The 22864-nt window shown below is 47.5% G+C and overlaps 1 protein-coding gene across 3 annotated transcripts; it reads left to right on the forward strand.

The window, feature by feature from the left end:
* The first annotated feature begins 3687 nt into the window (after nucleotides 1-3687).
* LOC119311382 (MDIS1-interacting receptor like kinase 2-like) lies at nucleotides 3688-8750 on the forward strand. Of its 3 annotated transcripts, XM_037587020.1 has the most exons (4): nucleotides 3688-4009; nucleotides 4795-4934; nucleotides 5042-8119; nucleotides 8225-8750. In XM_037587020.1, the coding sequence occupies exons 3-4, from the start codon at nucleotides 5068-5070 to the stop codon at nucleotides 8506-8508; spliced, it is 3336 nt and encodes a 1111-aa protein (XP_037442917.1). In that variant the 5' UTR covers nucleotides 3688-4009; nucleotides 4795-4934; nucleotides 5042-5067; the 3' UTR covers nucleotides 8509-8750. The 3 variants fall into 3 exon arrangements, with proteins under 3 accessions (XP_037442917.1, XP_037442915.1, XP_037442916.1); XM_037587018.1 differs by having other exon boundaries at nucleotides 3688-4934; XM_037587019.1 differs by having other exon boundaries at nucleotides 3688-8119.
* The last annotated feature ends 14114 nt before the right edge of the window (nucleotides 8751-22864 follow it).

The raw sequence follows: 22864 nt of genomic DNA on the forward strand, positions 1-22864 counted from the left end.
AGACCTAATGTGTGCCTTGCTATAAGTTTGGCAGGGAGGTACCAAAGTAATCCAGGAGTGGGTCACTAGACAGCGGTCAAGAACATCCTGAAATACCTGAAAAGGACTAAGGATATGTTTCTTGTATATGGAGGTGACAAAGAGCTAGTCGTAAATGGTTACGTCGATGCAAGCTTTGACACTGATCCGGACGATTCTAAATCGCAAACCGGATACGTATTTTTATTAAACGGTGGAGCTGTAAGTTGGTGCAGTTCTAAACAAAGCGTCGTGGCAGGATCTACATGTGAAGCGGAGTACATAGCTGCTTCGGAAGCAGCAAATGAAGGAGTCTGGATGAAGGAGTTCATTTTCGATCTAGGTGTTGTACCTAGTGCATCGGGACCAATGAAGATCTTCTGTGACAATACTGGTGCAATTGCCTTGGCAAAGGAATCCAGATTTCACAAGAGGACCAAGCACATCAAGAGACGCTTCAATTCCATTCGGGACCAAGTCCAAGTGGGAGACATAGAGATTTGCAAGATACATACAGATCTGAATGTTGCAGACCCGTTGACTAAGCCTCTCTCACGAGCAAAACATGATCGGCACCAAGACTCCATGGGTGTTAGAATCATTACTATGTAATCTAGATGATTGACTCTAGTGCAAGTGGGAGACTGAAGGAAATATGCCCTAAAGGCAATAATAAAGTTATTATTTATTTCCTCATATCATGATAAATGTTTATTATTCATGCTAGAATTGTATTAACCGGAAACATGATACATGTGTGAATACATAGACAAACATAGTGTCACTAGTATGCCTCTACTTGACTAGCTCATTGATCAAAGATGGTTATGTTTCCTAACCATAGGCATGTGTTGTCATTTGATTAATGGGATCACATCATTAGGAGAATGATGTGATTGACTTGACCCATTCCGTTAGCTTAGCACTTGATCGTTTAGTATGTTGCTATTGCTTTCTTCATGACTTATACAAAGTTCCTGCAACTATGAGATTGTGCAACTCCCGTTTATCGGAGGAACACTTTGTGTGCTACCAAACGTCACAACGTAACTGGGTGATTATAAAGGTGCTCTACAGGTGTCTCCAAAGGTACATGTTGAGTTGGCATAATTCGAGATTAGGTTTTGTCACTCCAATTGTCGGAGAGGTATCTCTGGGCCTTCTCGGTAATACTCATCACCTAAGCCTTGCAAGCATTGTAACTAATGAGTTAGTTATGAAATGATGTATTACGGAACGAGTAAAGAGACTTGCCGGTAACGAGATTGAACTAGGTATTGGATACCGACGATCGAATCTCGGGCAAGTAACATACCGATGACAAAGGGAACAACGTATGTTGTTATGCGGTTTGACCGATAAAGATCTTCGTAGAATATGTAGGAACCAATATGAACATCTAGGTTCCACTATTGGTTATCGACCGAGAATAGTTCTAGGTCATGTCTACATAGTTCTCGAACCCGTAGGGTCCGCACGCTTAACGTTACGATGACAGTTTTATTACGAGTTTATAAGTTTTGATGTACCGAAGTTTGTTCGGAGTCTCGGATATCACGGACATGACGAGGAGTCTCGAAATGGTCGAGACATAAAGATTGATATATTGGACGACTATATTCGGACACAGGAATTGTTCGGGTGATTTCGGAGAAAACCGGAGTGCCGGGGGGGGGGGGTTACCGGAACCCCCCTGGAGAGTTAATGGGCCACATGGGCCTTGGTGGAAAGAGAGAGGGGCGGCCAGGGTGGGCTGTGCGCCCCCTCTCCCTCTGGTCCGAATTGGACTAGGAGGGGGGGCGGCGCCCCCCTTTCCTTCCCCCCTCTCCCCCTTCCTTCCCCCTCCTAGTAGGAGTAGGAAAGGAGGAGTCCTACTCCTACTAGGAGGAGGATTCCTCCTCCTTGGCGCGCCCCAAGGGGCCGGCCGGCCTCCCCCCTTGCTCCTTTATATACGGGGGCGGGGGACACCCCATAGAGACACAAGTTGATCTACGGATCGTTCCTTAGCCGTTTGCGGTGCCCCCCTTCACCATATTCCACCTCGGTCATATCGTCGCGGAGTTTAGGCGAAGCCCTGCGCCGGTAGAACATCATCATCGTCACCACGCCGTCGTGTTGACGGAACTCATCCCCGACGCTTCACAGGATTGGAGCCCGGGGGACGTCATCGAGCTGGACGTGTGCTGAACACGGAGGTGCCGTATGTTCGGTGCTTGGATCGGTCGAATCGTGAAGACGTACGACTACATCAACCGCGTTGTCATAACGCTTCCGCTTGACGGTCTACGAGGGTACGTAGACAACACTCTCCCCTCTCGTTGCTATGCCATCACCATGATCTTGCGTGTGCTTAGGAATTTTTTTGAAATTACTACGTTCCCCAACAGGTTCCTCCCCCTTTTCTGCCTTTTCTCCCCCAATTTTAATAGGCGTAATATAGAGCTACCTCGCCGTGTGTCGCGTAGCAGATGGGCTACACAGTGCAATGTCGGCCCGGCTGCTTTTTTCAAAATTTGTTTTTTGCAGATTCAAGTATTTTTTCTAAAAAAATATTATATCTTTCAAACCCTGATTCCAAATTTAGTATGTTATATATGAAAATCGCTCAGAAAAATATGTAGATTCTAAATATGATATTATCTTGCATGTTAACCATTTTGAAAATTATGTTTATGTTGCACGCTTAATTAATATTATATGTATTTCCTACCCATTTTAAATGACAAGATTGATGCTCTTATTAAAGCTATTATTTCCTCATGGGCGATTATCATTCCTACCACCTACCATATGCTAAAGATCATAACATGCACATAATTCTATTTCACCAAGTGCATAATAACCAACCTATATGAGATGATCTACACTAAATTGTTGATACAAGCTTTACGTAGCTAATGGTTTAATGTTGGTTTTCATATTATTTGAAATTCTGCCCATAAAGATTTTTCTAAGAATATCAAGTTGATATGCAACCGTGAACATTCATTATGTATGTCCTCACAAATTGATTGTTTTTTTATGAAGATGTATAATATGTTTGCAACCAAATTAAGTCCTAGCTCGGATAACAGTTGCAAACGCATATACCAACAATAAAAAATAATGCTTGTGACACATCTTAGTATACTTAAAGAATCGTCCCACCTTTTATGTCTTGGCGCAACACCATTTATCATGTTATTTATTGTACGACATCATGAAAGGTTTCGAGGAATTTGCTGATCTCATCGAGTTTGTGTATGAGGCGTGATTTTGTTTCCTTCCCTTGCAATGCACGAGCATGTTACTAGTATTCCCTTAGTTTCTATTTACTCTGCATATCAGTTTTGGTCAAAGTCGAACTTTGTAAACTTTGACAAAGTTTATAGACAGAAATATTAACATATACAATAACAAATCAATACCATTAGTTTAGGGACAGAAATATTAACATATACAATAACAAATCAATATCATTAGTTTAGAGACAGAAATATTAACATATACAATAACAAATTAATATCATTAGTTTCATATTTTTTTATGAATTTGGTCAAATTTTATGAAGTTTAACTTCAGTCAAACCTAATAGGCAGAGTATAAATAAAAACGGAGGAAGTAAAAATAAAAGTAAATCGTCAACAGGGCCCGCCAACCGCTTTTAATCGGGTCACTTTCCCCTGACCTCCTTCCCCATCCCGCCGCCTGTTCCTCCGTGTTCCGGCCTGTCGCCGTCCGTCTTCCCCGCTACAACGACGTCCTCGCCCCACTCCACCTGCCTCCAAGATCCGCGCGTTTGGAGATGGCTCGCCGCAAGGAGAGACTAGGCGTTGCGATGGTACAGGATGGGCGCGGCCTCAGTGGGAGGAGGGGGCGCTCCTCTGCTGCTGCTCATCGACGGCACTGGCGGCTGCACTTCCGCCGCTAGGTGGTCTTCTCCTCACACCAGATTGGTTTCCGCAGAAGGTTCGAGAGATTCCAGCGGCCAATTTCATCTATGACCATCTGGGTGAGTCTTTTCAGTTCTGCTTACTGAAAGTTCAGTGGTCAGTGGACATTCGGTTAGTACTAGTACTTTGGCAACTCCTAGATTAGGAACATTCAGGGGAGTTCCTAAATTCTTTTGGTGGATGTCAGGCGAGGATTCTTGCTGACGGGATGGGAATGCATTGAGTTCTAACAAAACAGTATAGGCCACAAAGTTAAAGTAGATTGTAGGTTCCCACAAATCAATCATATATGCAGATGTTGGTGGCGTTTGTCTTGGTGACAAGATAGAGAGACCGACTGTTGGGGAAGCTGTTACTTTGAATGGGGTTTGCTTGCTCCCCCTTAGTGACGGTCATAGTAGTAATAGATTGTTGGAGATGCCCCAAGTCACAGGCTGAAAAGGAGGAGCCGCAATCACTACCTCTGAAAATCGTTTCAGAGTTCAGACCATCCTCTACCATATTCCAAACGAGTGTCACGTCTGAATGTCATTTCCTCCATTTGAACTGCATTAACTGCATTCACCATCAGCGTAGCTAGCCGTTGAAGATGTATGTCATTTGCACACACAAATGTCAACACTGTCCATGTCGAATACAGTCAACTATGCAATTAAGTTCACTTCCTGTTGACGCATGGAAAACCAAGCAATAATCAACGTCCACATGACAAGCATTGATATTCTATTCTTCTTTTGAGCGGACTGAAAGCATGCACAATTATCTGAAACCGAAAAGCTTAGACCGCATCAATGGCAGAAAATTATGCCAGCCAGATTGGACTCAGCCAAGGTCTTCGTTGCAGGTGAGAGGCAAGTGGGTAGGAGTGTTAGGCTGCTTTACATGTGTTTATAAACCCCTGGAGAACCGAACCAGATGAGTAGGAGTACCCAACTCACACACCACCATCACCGGGCTTCGGCGTTCTGCTCTCAGACGCAAGAGGTGCGCTTATTCTCTCTATCTCCTTGACCATATTTTTTCGCCTGTGTGTGTCTTGCTGCTAGACTTGTGGGACAACTTCAGTTTACATGATCACTTGGCCTATGCAGTCATATTCCTAATACGTCGTGAGATCATGGCGAATTCCATGGTGCCAACGCTGCTACATCGCCTAGTTCTTGCATTGCTCCTCCTGCTGCTGCCTCTCCTTAATTCCGGGCAAGCCGAGGGCCGCGCCACGCCTGCAGCAGCAGCACGCCGCGGCACTTCGCTAAGATCCCAAGCTGGGGCGCTTCTCCACTGGAAATCATCCATCAAGTACTCCTCCAAGCACCAGCTGGGAACCTGGGGAGACGACGGCATGTACCCGTGCAACTGGACCGGCATCACCTGCGGGGACACTCTGTCAAGCAGAGGAACCATGGTGAAGGTCATCACAGGAATTTCCCTTGATGGTGCCAGCATTGCAGGGCGACTGGACAAACTGAGATTCCAGTCGCTCCCTTACGTTGTCAACCTCGATCTTAGCGACAACTACCATCTCTCCGGTGCCATCCCTCCAGGCATCGGCTCTCTTTCCATGCTTTCCACCCTCAACTTCTCTGGTGATCAGCTCAGCGGGCACATACCTGCATCATTCTGCAACCTTGGACAGCTCACAGGGATGGACCTCTCCAGCAACAATCTCACCGGACAAATCCCTCCTGCTTTAGGTAATCTCTCAAGACTTGGTTTTCTTTATCTACGTGGGAATAGGCTCTCGGGTAACATCCCCTGGCACCTCGGACAGCTTCAGAACATGAGAGAGATGGATTTGAGCCTTAATGACATTTCTGGCCATGTACCTTCCGCCCTTGCAAACCTGACCAACCTCGACTATCTGGACCTTTCTGATAATCGTCTGTCAGGACCCATACCTAAAGAACTAGGACACATCCAAACCCTGCAAGAACTACACTTGGAGAAAAACAATCTGAGCGGCACAATTCCGCCCTCCCTTGGTAACCTGACAGTGCTCACATACCTGACAGCATATCGGAACCAATACACTGGTCCAATACCGGCAGAGTTTGGGATGCTCTCGAGCTTGATTGGGTTGGACTTGTCAGATAACCATTTGACCGGCCCTGTTCCTTCTAGTGTTGCTGGAAATCTTACTTCAGTGACCTATTTTTCTCTTTTTGGTAACCACATAACCGGATCCATCCCTCATGAGTTTGGGAATCTCGTGAATCTGGAAACCCTTGCCCTCTCGGACAATTTGATAGTTGGATCAGTGCCATCAAGTATTGGGAACATGTCTTCACTCAAACAATTAATAATACATAACAATAGTATCTCCGGGGAATTGCCGACCGAGTTTGGAAATTTGCTAAATTTGGAGTATCTTATGTCCTATGAAAACCAATTGTCCGGCTCAATCCCTCCAAGTTATGGAAAATTGGTCAAGATGACACAAATGCGACTGTTCAACAACCAGCTCTCCGGCCCTGTGCCTCCAGCACTGTCCAACCTTACCAATTTAGTCGTCATTGCACTGGATGACAACCAGCTGATCGTACACTTGCCAGATTTGTGCCAAAGTAAAAAGCTACAGGTTTTACAAGTTCATAACAACAATCTAGATGGTCCTGTCCCAAAAGGCTTGAGGGATTGCAGTTCATTAACATCGCTCATGATCGCCAATAATTATATTGAGGGAAACATAACTGAAGCATTTGGTGTGTATCCACACCTCGATACGATCAATTTATCTTCAAATAGATTTGTTGGGCAGCTCTCGCCGAATTGGGGCTCATGTCAAAACTTGACAAGTATTAATTTTGCACACAATATGATAGAAGGCAGTATACCTTCTGAGGTTGGGGTGCTGAAAAATCTTGGAAAGCTTAAACTGAGTTTCAATAGGTTGACCAGTGAGATACCACCGGAAATTGGCAAGTTAAGCAACCTCTATTGGATGGATTTAAGAAACAATCAACTATCTGGCCAGATCCCTAAGCAAATCGGCCAACTTAGCAATCTTGAGATTCTTGATTTCTCAAGCAACCTGTTGAGCGGTAAAGTGCCAGAAGAGATGGGAAATTGTTTGAAACTGCAGTCATTACATATGAATAACAACAGCCTTAGTGGAAGTCTTCCTGGTAGTTTGGGCCATTTAGCTTCCCTGCAAAGAATGCTTGATCTTAGCATGAATAGTCTCAGCGGACCAATACCGTCAGAACTCAGCAACCTAGAGATGCTGATGTATGTAAACTTCTCACACAATCAATTCAGTGGTGCAATCCCTGCCTCCATTGCAAGCATGCAAAGCCTATCAATATTTGATGTTGCATATAACCTCCTTGAAGGCACTGTCCCAAATGGGATCCAGAATGCATCAGCTGAATGGTTTCTCCACAACAAAGGTCTTTGTGGAGACCTTGTTGGACTGTCTCCTTGTGATTTGCCCCCTGCAGATCATAGGCGAAAGCACCAAAAGATTATACTACCAGTCAGTCTAACTATGTTTGTCGCTACTATTTCAATAACAGCAGGTGTGATAGCCTTTATGATTTGCCGCAAGAAAGTACCTCAAAATACTGATGATGTGAGCAAAAGGGATGTATTCTCTGTATGGAGCTTTGATGGCAGAATAGCATTTGAAGATATTATCAATGCAACTGACAATTTCGATAAGAAACATTGCATTGGAGAGGGATCATACGGCAGTGTTTATAAAGCAAAACTTCAAGATGAACAAGTGGTCGCAGTAAAGAAACTCCATGCAGGCGATGAAGAGGCACAAGATGAAGAAAGATTCCGGCATGAGATTGAAATGTTAACAACAATTCGCCAACGCAGCATCGTCAAGCTATATGGATATTGTTCTCATCCGCGGTTCCGGTTCCTTGTGTGCCAGTTTATACAGAGAGGAAATCTAGCTTCAACCTTAAGAAATGAAGAACTAGCAATCCAGTTCCACTGGCAAAGGAGGACAGCTTTAATAAGAGATCTGGCTCAAGCCATCGCTTACCTCCATCATGATGTTCACCCACCCATAATTCATCGAGACATCACAAGCAGAAACATCTTACTAGATACTGATTTCAAAGCATTTGTCTCGGACTTCGGTATTGCAAGAATGTTAAAACCTGATTCGTCAAACTGGAGTGCACTAGCAGGGACCTACGGCTACATAGCACCTGGTATGTTTATTCCATGCAATACTATATTCTCTAGTATACTGTGTTAGACGGAATGCTCTGCACTGATGCATACTCTTGATTCTTATGTTCCTGTGTTGGATGCAGAATGTTCCTACACTTCCCTAGTTACAGAGAAATGTGATGTATATAGCTTTGGCGTTGTGGTGCTTGAGGTGTTGATGGGCAAACACCCTGGAGATTTGCAGGCTTTTCATTCTTCACTCGAGGACCAGTTTCTACTGGAAGAAATTTTGGACAAACGACTTCCACAACCCGAAGCTGGGGAGGAAGAAGTGAGACGGTGCATCTCCGTGGCATTTGAGTGCCTAACTCCTTCACCCAAAGAAAGGCCAACTATGCTGAAAGTTTATCGAGATCTTTCCATCTGAAGTCACATGTTAAATTCTTCCAGATGTATCATCTTAGCCTTGTTTAGTTCTCAATAAAACTTGGGCTAACTTAGCTGTCCAAGCATTTTCAACCCGAATAAATAAGGCTATTTCTGTTGGGCATCATAGAATATATGGGCCACGAACTCACGATAGAGTCGTGATCTAAACGCTCTTACAATTCTTTACAGAGAGAGTATAATTGTTCTTTCTATGATCATACAGATCATGGATCATGCTTATGATAATATTTTGGGAGGAGGCCCGAAGTGATGATAACTGTCTCATATATGTTCTACTCTCTGAACTTCTGTTATCTCCGCTATGTCTGTGTACAATGCCCTGTCTGCGGGCATGGAAGCATCCCCTGCGGCGGAGGAGCTCCACCATCATGTCGCTTCTTTGCGTGACTGTCGATTAGGAACATGTGCTGGACGTTTGATAGATAAGCGCGACGCGACAGGGTTTTGCTGCGTTTGGCGCCATGCCCGATCTGCGACCAGTCCGATCGAGGAGCCAATTGACCATATCCTCCTCAGCTGTGCCTATGCGTGTGCGCTGTCCGCTCTTTGGGGCAGTCCAGGTTCATCAATTTGGATTTGAAATTTTGTTGAACTGGGCTAACCACCAATACCTTTCCTCTGATAGACATGTCAGACCATCTTGTACCATATTCAGCAGACGCCACTTGATAATAGATACGCATTTCCCTCTACTTTCGAAATGTACTCGTCGTGTTCACCATCAGTGCCGTGGGAGACATGGAAATTGCAACACACAAACATCAACTTTGTCCATGCTGAATATGTACATGTACATACAGGTTCAGTCGAAAACCAAACCAAACTAAAATCCACGTTGGCACGATATTGTTTTTGAACCGACTGAGAGCACGATGGGAAAACATCCAGGAGATATGCATGCTTTTAATTCTTGATGCAAGGACAAATTTCTTGTGGAAGATATTTTGGACGGACAACTGCCACAACCGCAGCCCCAAAACTGTTGAGGCAACAAGGTAGTGCTAACTGACGAACGTTTGATGGGAAGGAACTCCTAGCAAATGCACTCGCAGCTGTTTGATCGAGATCAAACGATGACAGTTTCTCAAAATAATTGCCTTCTCTCGAAAGGCATTGCCATGCTAGTCTGAAGAATTTGCCAAGCCTCTACAACTAAAATTTTCATTGAAATTGTTTGCAAATGCCATCCTCCCGGTGAATGTTCACCAGCTAAGAGGGTCCTGAAACAATGTATCTTTCCGGCATTTGACTACCTGCAACCCGCCTCCTGGATGTATGTGATAGGACACTCTGCAGCACTTTCATCCATTGTTGTTGACCTTCCTACCCGGTTAAAGAAAGATGTTCTTTAACCCAGATGCACCGGGTTGAATAGTTTTTTTTTTCGGGTGAAAATAGCACTTAATTAATCAATCACAGGATCCTTACAATCATCAGTAGCTATTTCCAAAACTTCAACTGGACCCGCTCCTAACCAAGTCATGGTCCTACCTTGGGTTCTAGCAAAACTAGCTAAACTATCACTAGCCTTATTTTGAGATCTAGATATAAGGGAAATACAAGTTTTCCTCAGACCCAACAGATGCTTAATCTCTCTGACAATAGATGAGTATACCGACCGGTCGATCTCAGAGCTTGATATGAGCATGACTGCTTCAGAAGAATCCAACTCCAGCACTAGTGGCGTATCACATCGCTGAATTGCCAAAGACAAGCCCTCCATACATGCGCAAAGTTCCGCCTCAAGGGGGTCCCTGCACGAGTACAAGACCCTGCAAGCCGAGTAGTTGATGGCCCCCAGATGATCACGCAGGATCATCCCCGCCCCAGCTTCGCCGGTCACAGCAAAAGAGCCATCGGTGTTAACCTTGCACCAACCCTCATCTGGTTTCGTCCATCTTCGTTCTTCTTGGACTGCAGCATCACTCCGCCTGTTCGTAGAGCCTTGCCATTCAATATAAGCTTTCCCCTTGACCGGATCAGTTTGTGGGTTTTGCTTTATACCCGACAACGAAACCAAGTAGCTTTGCAGAAAACGTGTTGATACTTCCATTGGCGGGGCAGGCTTCGCATGAGTAAGCTCATTACGAACAAACCAACTTCTCCAAAAGATCATCAGTACCATCCTGCGCTCAAGATCAGAAAGAGGACTCAACACATGTAGCAGCCATTCCTTTCCGTTATTCAGAATAGAAGTTATGTCAGGTATCCTCCATACCTTAGCCATAGCCAGGAAAAGATCCCGTCCTAGCTGACATCGAACAAACGGATGAAAATTATCTTCCTCTTCAGCACCACACACCGGACAAATACTCGTAGTCTCCAAACCAATCCGGTGTTTCTTCTTCCAGGTAGGAAGGGCATCAGTGGCCATCCGCCAAGCGAAGTGTTTAACTGCTGGCGGAGCACTGCACTTCCAAATGAAGTCCCAACAGGCGCGTCGACCAGAGGGAGAAGCGCTAGACGAGGACGCAGTATCACGATGATCCTCATCGAAGGCCAACTCATATGCAGACTTAACCGAGAAGCTGCCATGGTAACCAGGGCCCCAAGCGATAACATCTCCCATCGCCCTAGGCGAGGCGCGGATCTTCAGGATTTCCCGTACATCTGCTTCCACAAAGAAAGCCTGAAGCAGCTCCATATTCCATGACCCATTAGCATTCAGAAAACCGGACACAAAACGAATGCGACATCGCCCTTGCGGAGAGATCGGTTTGTAAGAGTAAGGTCTAGGTATCCAATTATCTCGCCAAACCCTTATGCTTGTCCCGTCCCCAACTCTCCACAGTAGACCCTTTTTTAGCAAATCCAGCCCATGGCATATAGCTTGCCATGAAGATGAACCGTTGCCAGAAAACACTGTATCTTCCAACTTACCATCCGGGTAATACCTCGCTTTTAAAACCCTAGCGCACAGGCTATCCGGCTTGGTTATAAGTCTCCACGCCTGCCGAGCTAATAATGCTTGATTAAACAACCTGAAATCACGGAAGCCAAGACCTCCCCTCTCCTTAGGCTGCATGAGATCATCCCAATTCTTCCAATGTACTTTCCTCTTCCCCTCTGCCGATCCCCAGTAGAAATTCCGCACCATGCGAGTGAGATCATCGCAAACGGAAAACGGTAGCTTGAACACACCCATGATATATGTTGGTAGCGCCTGTGCCACTGACTTAATCAACACTTCTCTTCCCGGTTGTGCAAGAAGGCCATCACCCCACTGTATCAATCGCTTGGTTAAACGAGTTTGCAGGTTCTGAAAACGGCCCTTAGACATCCGACCCTCCGGTGTCGGCAGACCCAGGTACCGTTCCTCAAAAAGCAAATTGGTGATCCCAAGCACTGCTCGTACTTCCTCCTGTATCGCCACGGGGCAAGCATCCCCAAACAGAATAGAGCACTTGTTAGGGTTTAGGCTCTGGCCTGTCGCCGTACTGTAAACATCTAGCAAGGCTTTGACCTCCCGTGCTTCATCACCTGTTGCTTGAAAAAACAACACCGTATCATCAGCAAACAATAAGTGGGACACTCCCGGTCCTCGTCTAGCCACTTTCACCGGCGTGATGGCCCCTGTGGCCACTTTATTCCTCAGTAATGCAGAAAGTCCATCTGCCACTAGTAAGAAAAGAAACGGTGATAACGGATCTCCTTGCCGAAGCCCACGCGTCGGTGCAAATGAATCCAAGAAGGTTCCGTTAAGTTTGACAGAGTACCTCACCGACGTGACACAAGACATTATCCAGTCAACCCATCGCTGAGAGAAACCTAGCTTTTGCATCATTTGCCTCAAAAAGACCCAATCAACTCGATCGTATGCTTTTGATAAGTCCAATTTGTACGCACAAAAACTCCTTGTGGGATCATTCTCCTGCTTAATATGATGGATACATTCAAACGCAACAAGTGCATTGTCCGTGATCATCCTCCCTGGTATGAATGCACTCTGCTCAGGGGATATGAGATCATCCAATAAAGGCCTCATCCTATTCACCAGGCACTTTGAGATCACCTTGTAGATAACATTACACAGACTAATTGGTCTGTAGTCTATGATTCTCACTGGATTGGGAATTTTGGGGATAAGAACAATTGAGGTAGAATTCACCCCCTCCGGCATGATCCCTGTACTTAAAAAATCCCTTACCGCTGCCAAAACCCCCTCCTTGAGGGTACTCCAATTCCTCTGGAAGAATCTCGCAGGAAAGCCATCTGGACCTGGAGATTTTAGAGGACCAATCTGAAACAAAGCGTCCGAAATCTCTTTATCAGTAAAAGGAGAGCATAGCTTAGTATTATCCTCTTCCGTCACCACCTGGTTTATTAGGTCCAGAATAGGCGCCGCATTAAGCGTCGGATCAGCCGTGAAGATATCATGAAAATACATGTTCGCCAACTCTCCCATACCAGCAAGGTCCGAGTGTATTACTCCAACGCTGTCCGTAAGTTCACGTATCTTGTTCTTTCTTGCCCTCCATACTGCCTTACTATGGAAATATCTTGTGTTTCTATCCCCTTCTTTCAGCCACGTAATACGCGAACGCTGCAACCAAAGCATCTCTTCTTGATACAAAAGCTCGTTCATCTTATCCGTCACCCGAGCTATATCTTGGCGATCAGCATTCATACACATCAACTCCTCTAGCTGGGACCGAGATTTTGCTAGCTCTCGAGTTACATTACCAAATTTTTTACTCCAGAGACGCAGGGCTGTCATTGTTTTAGTTAGCGCATCTCTCAGCTGTGCCATGTTGTGAACACCTCCCGCAGCCTCCCAAGCCTCCTTAATCACCTCCGATAAGGCTCCGTCCCTCTCCCAAAAAAGTTCATACCTCCGCTGCTTCCCCTCATTCGGTCCTCGATCAGCTGACCCCTTAAAAACAAGTGCCACATGGTCCGAGCATGGTGATGGCACATGAAGAATCGTAGCATAAGCGAACAAATTCCTCCAAGCGTTATTAGCCACTGCCCTATCTAGCCTCACCTTCACATTGCCTCCTCCTCCCCTCTTATTATCATACGTAAACGGGGTCCCAACAAAACCTAGGTCGACAAGACCACAGATCTCCAACGTATCACGGAAAGCGATCATTTGTGGCTCACTCCGTGGTGTCGCTGAAAAATGCTCAAAGCCCCACATGGCCTCATTGAAATCACCCACCACTAGCCAGGGTAAATCGTTCACAACTTTTAATTGTTCAATTTTTGACCAAATACGATGCCTGTTCTCCACTCGCGGTTCACCATATATAAAAGTAATCCTCCATTGGGCTGCCCCTTCCTGAACACGGACTGTTGCATCAATAAAATGTTCTTCTTTGTCCAGGATGACCACCTCATAATTCTCATGCCAATACAACGCAAGACCACCGCTCATGCCATTACTGTCAACTCCTACAAAACCCTTCAAACCAATCCTCCCTCGCACCTTCTTCATTCTATCAGCTTTCTGCCTTGTTTCACACAAAAACACCAAGCTGGGGGAATGCGACTGGCAGATAGTCACCAATTCACGAATTGTCCGGGGATTCCCCCCTCCCCGGCAGTTCCAACTAAGGATATTCATTGAGCCCGTCGGTCCTCCTCGCGGGAGGCCGCCTCTTCTGTCATATCAACATCCTCCCTCTCCTCCCCTTGCTTCCTCCTCTTCACAACTTGTGTCTTGCCCGGCGTAGACGACGGAGCATGCACATTTTCCCCTGTCCCACTTCCACTCTCCAGTAGCAACACCGTGTTCGGTACCTTACCAGCAAGATTCGGCACTGGTTGGCCACGAACCATCACAGCTCCATCAGCCCCCATGAGTCTTTTACGAGCGGTCCTGAGGTCCTCCTCCCCAAGGTTAGGGGCACTTGACACCAAATTCCCGCTCCTATCAACCTTCTGGCCAACCACCTCTGCTCCTCCAGCCATCCGACTATCTACACTCCCCCTTTCTCCTGGATTTCCTACTCCTCTACCTCCTCCTCTACCAGCCCGTCTAGCTCCTCCCTCACCGAAACCTGCTGAGCCGCCTCCTCTGCCACGCCCTACACCACCTCCTGCCATTACCGGCTCAACACTCCAATGCAATCAATCTCCCCAATCACATTCCGATGGATCATGAATCCCGTCACCGCACTCTTCCACCACGTGGCCCATGCAGCCACAAAAGAAACAGAAGTCCGGAAGCTTTTCATAAGTAACAGGATACCTTTTTGTCTCTTTGAGCATAATACTCACGAATCTCACCAATGGTTTCTGCACGTTCATAAACACCCTTACCCTTAAGTGGCTAGATGGATTAATTCTCCCTTCATTCACAACCACCGTGAACGGCGGCTCTCCCACCTTCTTAACAACTTTTTCCGCTAGCTCCCTTTTCCTTGTGAGTCCATCAGGCAAACCCTTAATCCTCACCCACAGAGGATACATATCCAAAGCGTACTCGGATACATTAGTGAATCCATCATATTCTACAATAACAACCGGGTCTCGACGGAATTGCCAGGGACCTCCCTCCATGACACGCTTCCAATCCCCCAGACAATGGCACTGAGCCAAGAACAGATTTGGCCCTTTGATGTTGAAAGTGACACCCTGAGCGCAGGCCCAGGCGTTCCTCATTGAATTCAGCAACGCCGCATGACTGAACGGCCTCATAGTATGTACCCTAAACAAGCAGAGCCAACACACATCCTTAATCAGCTCCTCAACCTCCCCAGAGAGATCCAGGTCCTCCTCTTCCTCCCCATGGAGTTTCAAACCCTCGAAAATGTCTTCCAACTCCGGCTCCGGACCAAACTGCTCCCATCCATGATCAACCTCCTCCCGATCTACAGTCTCCCGATCTGCATCTCCGGCCACGGCCTCCTCCTTTTCCTTTGGTCCATCCGCACCCGCACCGGAATTCTGCCCAGCCTCCATTAAACTTCCTCCAATGCCGCCCTCAGCTACAGCAAACCCTAGCCCACCTTGTCCTCCCTTCTTTCCTCCCCCGACCACCTGGGCGCCCCGATCCGCCATGCAGCACCGTCGAGCAGAACACTAGGGCGATACCGTATGATTTGTCGGTCTTGATCGCTAACCGCGACGTTGGATTTGTTGGTGGACTCCGACGGCGGCGCCGGAGGAAACGGTGGACTCTAGGAAACCCTAGAGGAAAAGCCCTAGAGGAAACCCTAGAGGAAACATGAGGGCTTAAGGCAGATAATCAAAGACATGCAAAGACCAACAGAACAAAAAGTACCGACTGGAATCACCTTGAAGTAGACTCCACTCGGATATCCCAATTCCACTCGACCACAGCAAGGTCACTCGACCATATGAAGAACCACTCAGATTACAGAAGATCTAAAGTCACCCCAGGATGGCAACTGTCAGAAGTTCACTCTGTAGTCTTAAAGCACATTAATGGCTAGCATTACCAGTAATGCCCCTATGTTAGCTCACATTGAACCCTGTGTAACTAAGGGCTGCGAGGGTCCTGGCGCACTCTATATAAGCCACCCCCTCCTCAGGCACAAGGGTTCGCACCCCTTGTAACATCCACGCATAATCTAGTCGACAAAGCCTCAGGGCACCGAGATGTAGGGCTTTTACCTCCTCCGAGAGGGGTCTGAACTCGTAAACTCGCGTGTACAACCTCGCCGTAGCTAGGACTTTGCTTCCTCCTATGTACCCCCTATTCTTACTGTCAGACCTACTCCCACGACACCCCTATTCTTACTGTCAGACCTATTCCCATGACAGTTGGCGCCCACCGTGGGGCAGGTGTCTAAGTGACTTTCGGTGAGGTTGCAAATTTCGTTCTCCGTTAACATGGTTTCTGGCGGTGGTTTGGCGTTGGGCCGCGAGATCCGTCTCGGTGCGCTTGTTTTCATCGCCGACGACTCTGCCTGGCTTCAAGAAGCTCCCCTCGATGTTGAGGCCCTCCCCGTCCGCGGGGCGACGCACTTCCGCGTGAGTGCTTGCAGAGTTCTTCTTTGACAGCCGCCAACCTAGTATCGGCCGGCTCTGGTGGCATCATCGCTCCCCGTTATTCGCCGTCGCAAGCGGTCCAGCCGTTCGTGGCTCCAGCGGTGGGTGAAGCATGCGGTGGCTCGCCAATCGGCCACCCCTCAAGTTGCGGCGATTGAGCCCAATGAATCTCTTTACGATCTGTTCGATCTGCCGACTGGTCACTCGGATTCCCCAAGTGCGAGAGCAATGATCCAGCGGCGGAAGTCCTCGTGGTCAACTCCCAGCATGGTCCGCCTGGGTTTCGTTGCAACGGCGGCGATGGCGGTGCCAGCCCATCACAAGATCATGATGAGTACGTCCCCGAGGCCCTCACTGCGGAGCAGAGGGAAGAGCTGCATCGTCGCAACGTCCAGGCGCTCCAGACCCCCATCATTGGGGAGACCTCCGAGGCTCAGGCCTTGGAGGCTGCGCGCTTGGCCACCTTGGCTAAGCGTACGCGTTTGGAGAATTTGCAGAAGGCACTCGAAGAGCGCGCTCGTTACCGGATCCCCGAATCCAGTTGATGCGCGTGACGGTTGTTTCCGACTAAAACTCAGGTATACCGTACTCCGATCCAAAATGTTGCAGCAGCAGCACGCATAGCAGAGTCAATTCAGCCGTCACGTTCAGAAGCTGGTAGAGGTTTGGAGTAGATCCAAACATTGCTTAAAGCTGCTGGGGAACAGAATTCTGATGTCTCCCAGTCACGTAATAGAATTCATAGTAGGTCAGTGGTTGCAGACACAGTTCAGTCGACCCATAATCCGAGGTCGCCCAGGTGTCAGGAAGATCATGGTCCCCGCCTGGATCAGTACCTGGGGCGAGGCCACGGGCAGTACGATCGTCAGTTTTCCCGTGATGACCACCATCGAGTGCTTACGCCCCCTCCGAGGGGCGGGTCATACGCGCTCCGGAGGTATGATGATAGGCACCCGTATGGTGACGAGCAAAGAGTCCCTGTCGACCCTAGAGAGCCGGGGTTCGACGCAAGGTCACTCCTTGTGCAAGGTTTGGTCGACAGAGGCCAAGCAAATAGAGAAGGGCAAGGCAGAGATCGTCCGACTGGAAACAGAGTGTTTATTTCTGGGCCCGAGTGTTTCAGTTTGGCCAGCCGATCAGCTAAGATCCCTCCCAACTTCAGGTTGGCAGCGGGCGTGAGTAAGTTCACTGGTGAATCAAAGCCAGACACCTGCCTGGAAGACTACCGAGTGGCTTTGCATATTGGCGGAGGCAATGACGATGTCGCCATGAAGCACCTCCCCCTGATGCTTGAGGGCTCGGCCAGAGCCTGTTGACTCAGTTGGCCCCTGGGAGTATTTTCTGCTGGGATGACTTGGCCCGAGTGTTCATCAAAACATTTGAAGGCACTTGCAAGCGACCTGCTGGGTTGACTGAACTACAACACTGTGTTCAGAAGCCGAATGAAACTTTGAGAGACTTCATCCATATATGGACTACCCTTCATCATACGGTGGAAAATGTGTCAGATCACCAGGCGGTTTGTGCCTTCAAAGAAGGCGTCTGATACATAGAGCTTACACTGAAATTCGATCATTTCGGAGACATGACTCTGACCCGAATGATGGAAATAGCCACTCAGTACGCTAATGGCAAGAGGAAGACCGACTCCGCAATGGCAAAGGAAAAACAGTCATCCAGGACTCCGGGGCTGGAAATTCCAGTCGAAAGCAAAAACGTAAAGCTGAACCTATAGGTCCTGCTGAGGGCGCAGTCCTGAATGCAGGAGGAGGGAAGTTCAAAGGAAATCCCAAACCACAGTGGAAACCCAAGAAGGTGACGGATCAGTTGGGCTAGGACATTCTGGACCTGCCATGTTACATTCACGCTAAGAAAGACGAAAAGGGTAACTTGATTCAACCTAAACATACCACTCGGCAGTGCAGACTCCAGATTCAAAGTTTCCGAGAGAATCAGTCCAGTGAGAAAGAATCTGATAAAGAGAATGAAAAAGAGGAAGATGATGGTTACCCTAAGGTCAATGCTACTTTGATGATTTTTGCTAACGTAGAAAGCAAAAGTCAACTCAAAGTCATTAACATGGAAGTGAATATGGTTGCTCCGGCAACTATGACGTACTTGAAGTGGTCGAAGACTCCCATTACATTCGACCAATTTGATCACCCAGCACACGTTGCTACTCCTGGGCGGCAAGCGCTGGTGGTCGACCCAGTCATTGGGGGCACCCAACTGACTAAAGTCCTTATGGATGGTGGAAGTGGGCTGTACATTCTGTACGCTGAGACCCTTGAGGGGATGGGCATTCCGATGTCCAAATTCAGTGAGAGCAACATGCAATTCCACGGTGTCATTCCTGGAAAAAAGGCAAAGTCACTCGGGCAGATTACTCTTGATGTGGTTTTCGGTGATTCCAAGAATTACCGCAAGAAAAGGTTGACATTTGAGGTGGTGGATTTCCACAGTGCTTATCACGCTATTCTGGGCAGACCCGCATATCCTCGTTTCATGGCTCAACCATGTTATGTGTATCTCAAGTTGAAGATGCCTGGTCCTAGAGGTGCGATCACAGTCACAGGAAACAGACAGAGAGTAGAAGAGTGCCTTCAGAAGGGCTGCAAGATTGCTGATGAGCAGACGGCAGCTGTGGAGATGCAGGAATACCAGAAAACTGCATATCCGAGTGATTTGCTGTGGTCCAAGAAGCCTGCTTTAGAATCTGCATTTCAATCGGCTGGAGAAACCAAACCTATTCATATCCACCTGGAAGACCCCAATGCAGCTCCGACTCATATATCAACGACACTCGATAGCAAATAGGAAGCCGCGCTCATCCAGTTCCTCCATGAGAACTAGGACATCTTTGCATGGAAACATTTTGACATGCCGGGTGTACCCAGGGGGCTGGCTGAGCACCGTTTGCGTGTCGACCCAAAAGCAAAACAAGTGAAGGAGCATCTGCGACGGTCCGCCGTGGAAAAGAGGAAGGTGATTGGAAGGAGGTGGCTCGGCTCTTGGCAGCTGAGTTCATCCGCGAGATTTACCACTCCGAGTGGCTCGCCAACATTGTCATGGTCCCTAAGAAAGATGATTCTCTTAGAATGTGTATTGACTTCAAGCATATCAATCGGGCCTGCCAGAAAGATCATTTTCCTCTCCCCCGCATCGATCATATTGTCGAATCGACGGTGGGGTGTGAGCGTTTATCCTTCTTGGATGCATATTCCGGGTACCATCAGATCCGTCTGTATGGACCTGATGAAATAAAAACAGCCTTCGGGTGTTTTTGCTATGCTACCATGCCTTTTGGTCTAAAGAATATTGGAGCCACGTTCATGCGCATGATGTAGAAGTGCCTGCTCACTCAAATCAGTTGAAACGTGGAAGCATACATGGATGATATCGTGGTCAAGTCACACAAGAGTTCTGACCTGCTGACTGACCTTGCTGAAACCTTTGCCAACCTAAGAAGATATGACATCAAGCTTAATCCATCCAAGTGTACATGCGGAGTCCCGGGAGGGAAGTTGCTCGGTTTTCTTGTTTCCGAACGAGGAATCAACGCAAACCCAGAAAAGATTGGAGCAATCGTCCGAATGAAACACCCTGTGCGTGTGCATGATGTTCAGAAGCTTACGGGTTGTTTGGCTGCACTAAGTCGATTCATTTCTCGCCTCGGTGGCATTGCCTCTTTACTGACTAATGAAAAAGTCTGATACATTCAAATGGACTTATGAAGCTGAAGCAGCGTCGTAGAGCTCAAATCCCTACTTTCCACCCAGCCGGTGCTTGCTGCTCCAGTCAGCAAAGAGCCTTTGTTGTTATATATTGCAGCCACTGGACAGGTTGTCAGCACAGTGCTCATGGTTGAGCGGGAGGAAGAAGGCAAAGCCTATAAAGTTCAATGCCCAGTGTATTACATTTCTGAAGTTTTGACTCCGTCCAAGCAAAGGTATCCGCATTACCAGAAGCTTGTCTATGGAATCTATCCGACCACAAAGAAAGTTGCACATTACTTCACAGATCACTCAGTTTCAGTCGCCAGTGACGCTCCTTTGTCAGAGATCTTGAATAATCGAGACGCAACTAGTCGAGTGGCTAAGTGGGCAATTGAACTCCTTCCTCTGGATATCAAGTCGAAGCAAAGAAAGCAATTAAGTCTCAGGCAATTGCAGATTTCTTGGCAGAGTGGAATGAGCAACAGCAACCAACTCCAGTTCACTCGGAGCATTGGACCATGTTCTTTGATGGATCTAAGATGTTGGATGGTTCCAGAGCCGGAGTAGTCCTGGTGTCCCCAAGAGACGATAAGCTCAGTTATGTTCTCCAAATTCACTTTGATTCCTCCAATAATGAAGCTGAATATGAAGCACTTTTATATGGGTTGCGTATGGCCATCTCACCAGGCGTCCACCGCCTGATGGTTTACGGCAACTTAGATTTGGTGGTAAATCAAGTGATGAAGGAGTGGGATATGAGGAGCCCTGCCATGACAGGATACTGCAATGCAGTGAGAAAGTTAGAAAAGAAGTTCAAAGGGTTAGAGATCCACGACATACCCCGACTCAAGAATCAGGCTGCTGATGATCTGGCGAAAATAGGTTCCACTCGGAAGCCTATTCCCAGTAATGTGTTCTTGGAGCATCTCCACACCCCGTCAGTTCAAGAAGATCCCTTTACAGAGGAGCCCCCAAAACCAATAAGTTCCATCAACCCGACTGAAGTTGAAGCCTGGCAGTGGTCGACCTAATTATGGAGGTTTTGGTAATCATCCCCGACTGGACAGTGCCATATATTGCATATCTGCTCAGGAGAGAGCTCCCAGAAGATGAGGATGAGGCTCGTCAGATCATGCGCAGATCCAAAGCCTTCACAGTTATAGGCGATCAACTTTTCAGAGAAAGTGTGACTGGTGTTGCTCAGCGGTGCATCACTCCAGAAGAGGGTCGACTGATCCTAAATGGGATCCACTCGGGGACCTATGGTCACCATGCGTCTTCATGGACCATCGTGGCCAAAGCATACCGAGCAGGATTCTACTGGCCGCGGGCAAACGAAATGGCTAAAGAGATAGTTGAGAAGTGCGAAGGTTGCCAGTTCTACTCGAACATGTCCCACAAGCCAGTGTTGGCCTTGAAGACTATTCCACTCATCTGGCCATTTGCTGTTTGGGGACTCAACATGGTTGGGCCCTTGAGGACTGGCAGAAGCGACTTCACCCATCTGCTTGTGGTAGTCGACAAGTTCACTAAGTGGATTGAAGCCAAACCCATCAAGAACCTCGACTCTAGCACAACCATCACTTTCATCAGAGAGTTAATATTCAGATATGGAGTTCCGCATAGCATCATGACAGATAATGGGTCAAACTTTGATTCCAATGAATTTAGAGTTTTCTGTGCTTCCCAAGGCACTCGGGTCGACTACGCATCCGTTGCGCACCGCAGTCGAATGGGCAAGCCGAAAGAGCAAATGGTTTGATCCTGCAAGGGCTAAAACCCCGGTTTATGCACGACCTCAAGCATGCAGCGAGTGCTTGGGTGACTGAGTTGCCTTCCGTTTTGTGGGGTGTGAGGACAACTCCAATGGGTTGACTGGTCGAACTCCTTTCTTCATGGTATATGGAGCCGAAGCAGTGCTTCTGTGCGACTTGCTTCACAATGCGCCCCGAGTGGAATTCTTCTCAGAAGCTGAAGCCGCACAAGCACGTCAAGACGTTGTTGATCTTCTGGAAGAGGAGAGGGAGATGACTTTGATCTGGTCGACCATCTATCAGCAAGATCTCCGTCGATTCCATGCGTGAAACGTTAGGGTTCGTGCGTTTCAGGAAGGAGACTTTGTGCTCCGAGTGGATCAGCAACGGCCGCACAAGCTCGCCCCTGCCTGGGAAGGCCCCTTCATCGTCACTAAGGTGCTTCACAATGGATCTTATCACCTCTACAACGTTGGCAAGAAGAAGGATGGGTCGCACTCCTGGAACGCGGATCTGCTCCACCGCTTTTATACCTGAAAACACTTGGATTGTCGAGATGTAATAAGAAGTACTTTTCAGATTGTTTATCAAAGACATGATTTCCGCAGTCGCAAATTGATTGTTTTCGCATATACTTGTGTTCAAATCCCCTAGTGGGTGGCTTATCCGTGAACCCGATTCGCCTAAGTTCAAAATAAACTCTGAGTGAAGAGCAATCCTCTCACTCGGGGGCTTAGCTGCGACCCCGTACTCGCCTAAGTTAAAAACACTCAGAGTGAAGAGCAATTCTCTCACTCGGGGGCTTAGCTGCGACCCCGTACTCGCCTAAGTTAAAACCACTTCGAGTGAAGAGCAATCCTCTCACTCGGGGGCTTAGCTATGACCTTGTACTCGCCTAAGTTAA

This window comes from Triticum dicoccoides, chromosome 5B, assembly GCF_002162155.2.
Source record: "Triticum dicoccoides isolate Atlit2015 ecotype Zavitan chromosome 5B, WEW_v2.0, whole genome shotgun sequence".
NCBI classification, from domain to species: Eukaryota; Viridiplantae; Streptophyta; class Magnoliopsida; order Poales; family Poaceae; genus Triticum; species Triticum dicoccoides.

Excerpts from the sequence above, each read along its gene's own strand:
- LOC119311382 (XM_037587019.1), top strand. The coding sequence starts at position 5,068 with ATGGCGAATTCCATGGTGCCAACGCTGCTACATCGCCTAGTTCTTGCA. Across the intron at positions 8,120-8,224 it reads CTACGGCTACATAGCACCTG|AATGTTCCTACACTTCCCTA; the intron begins GTATGTTTATTC and ends TGTTGGATGCAG.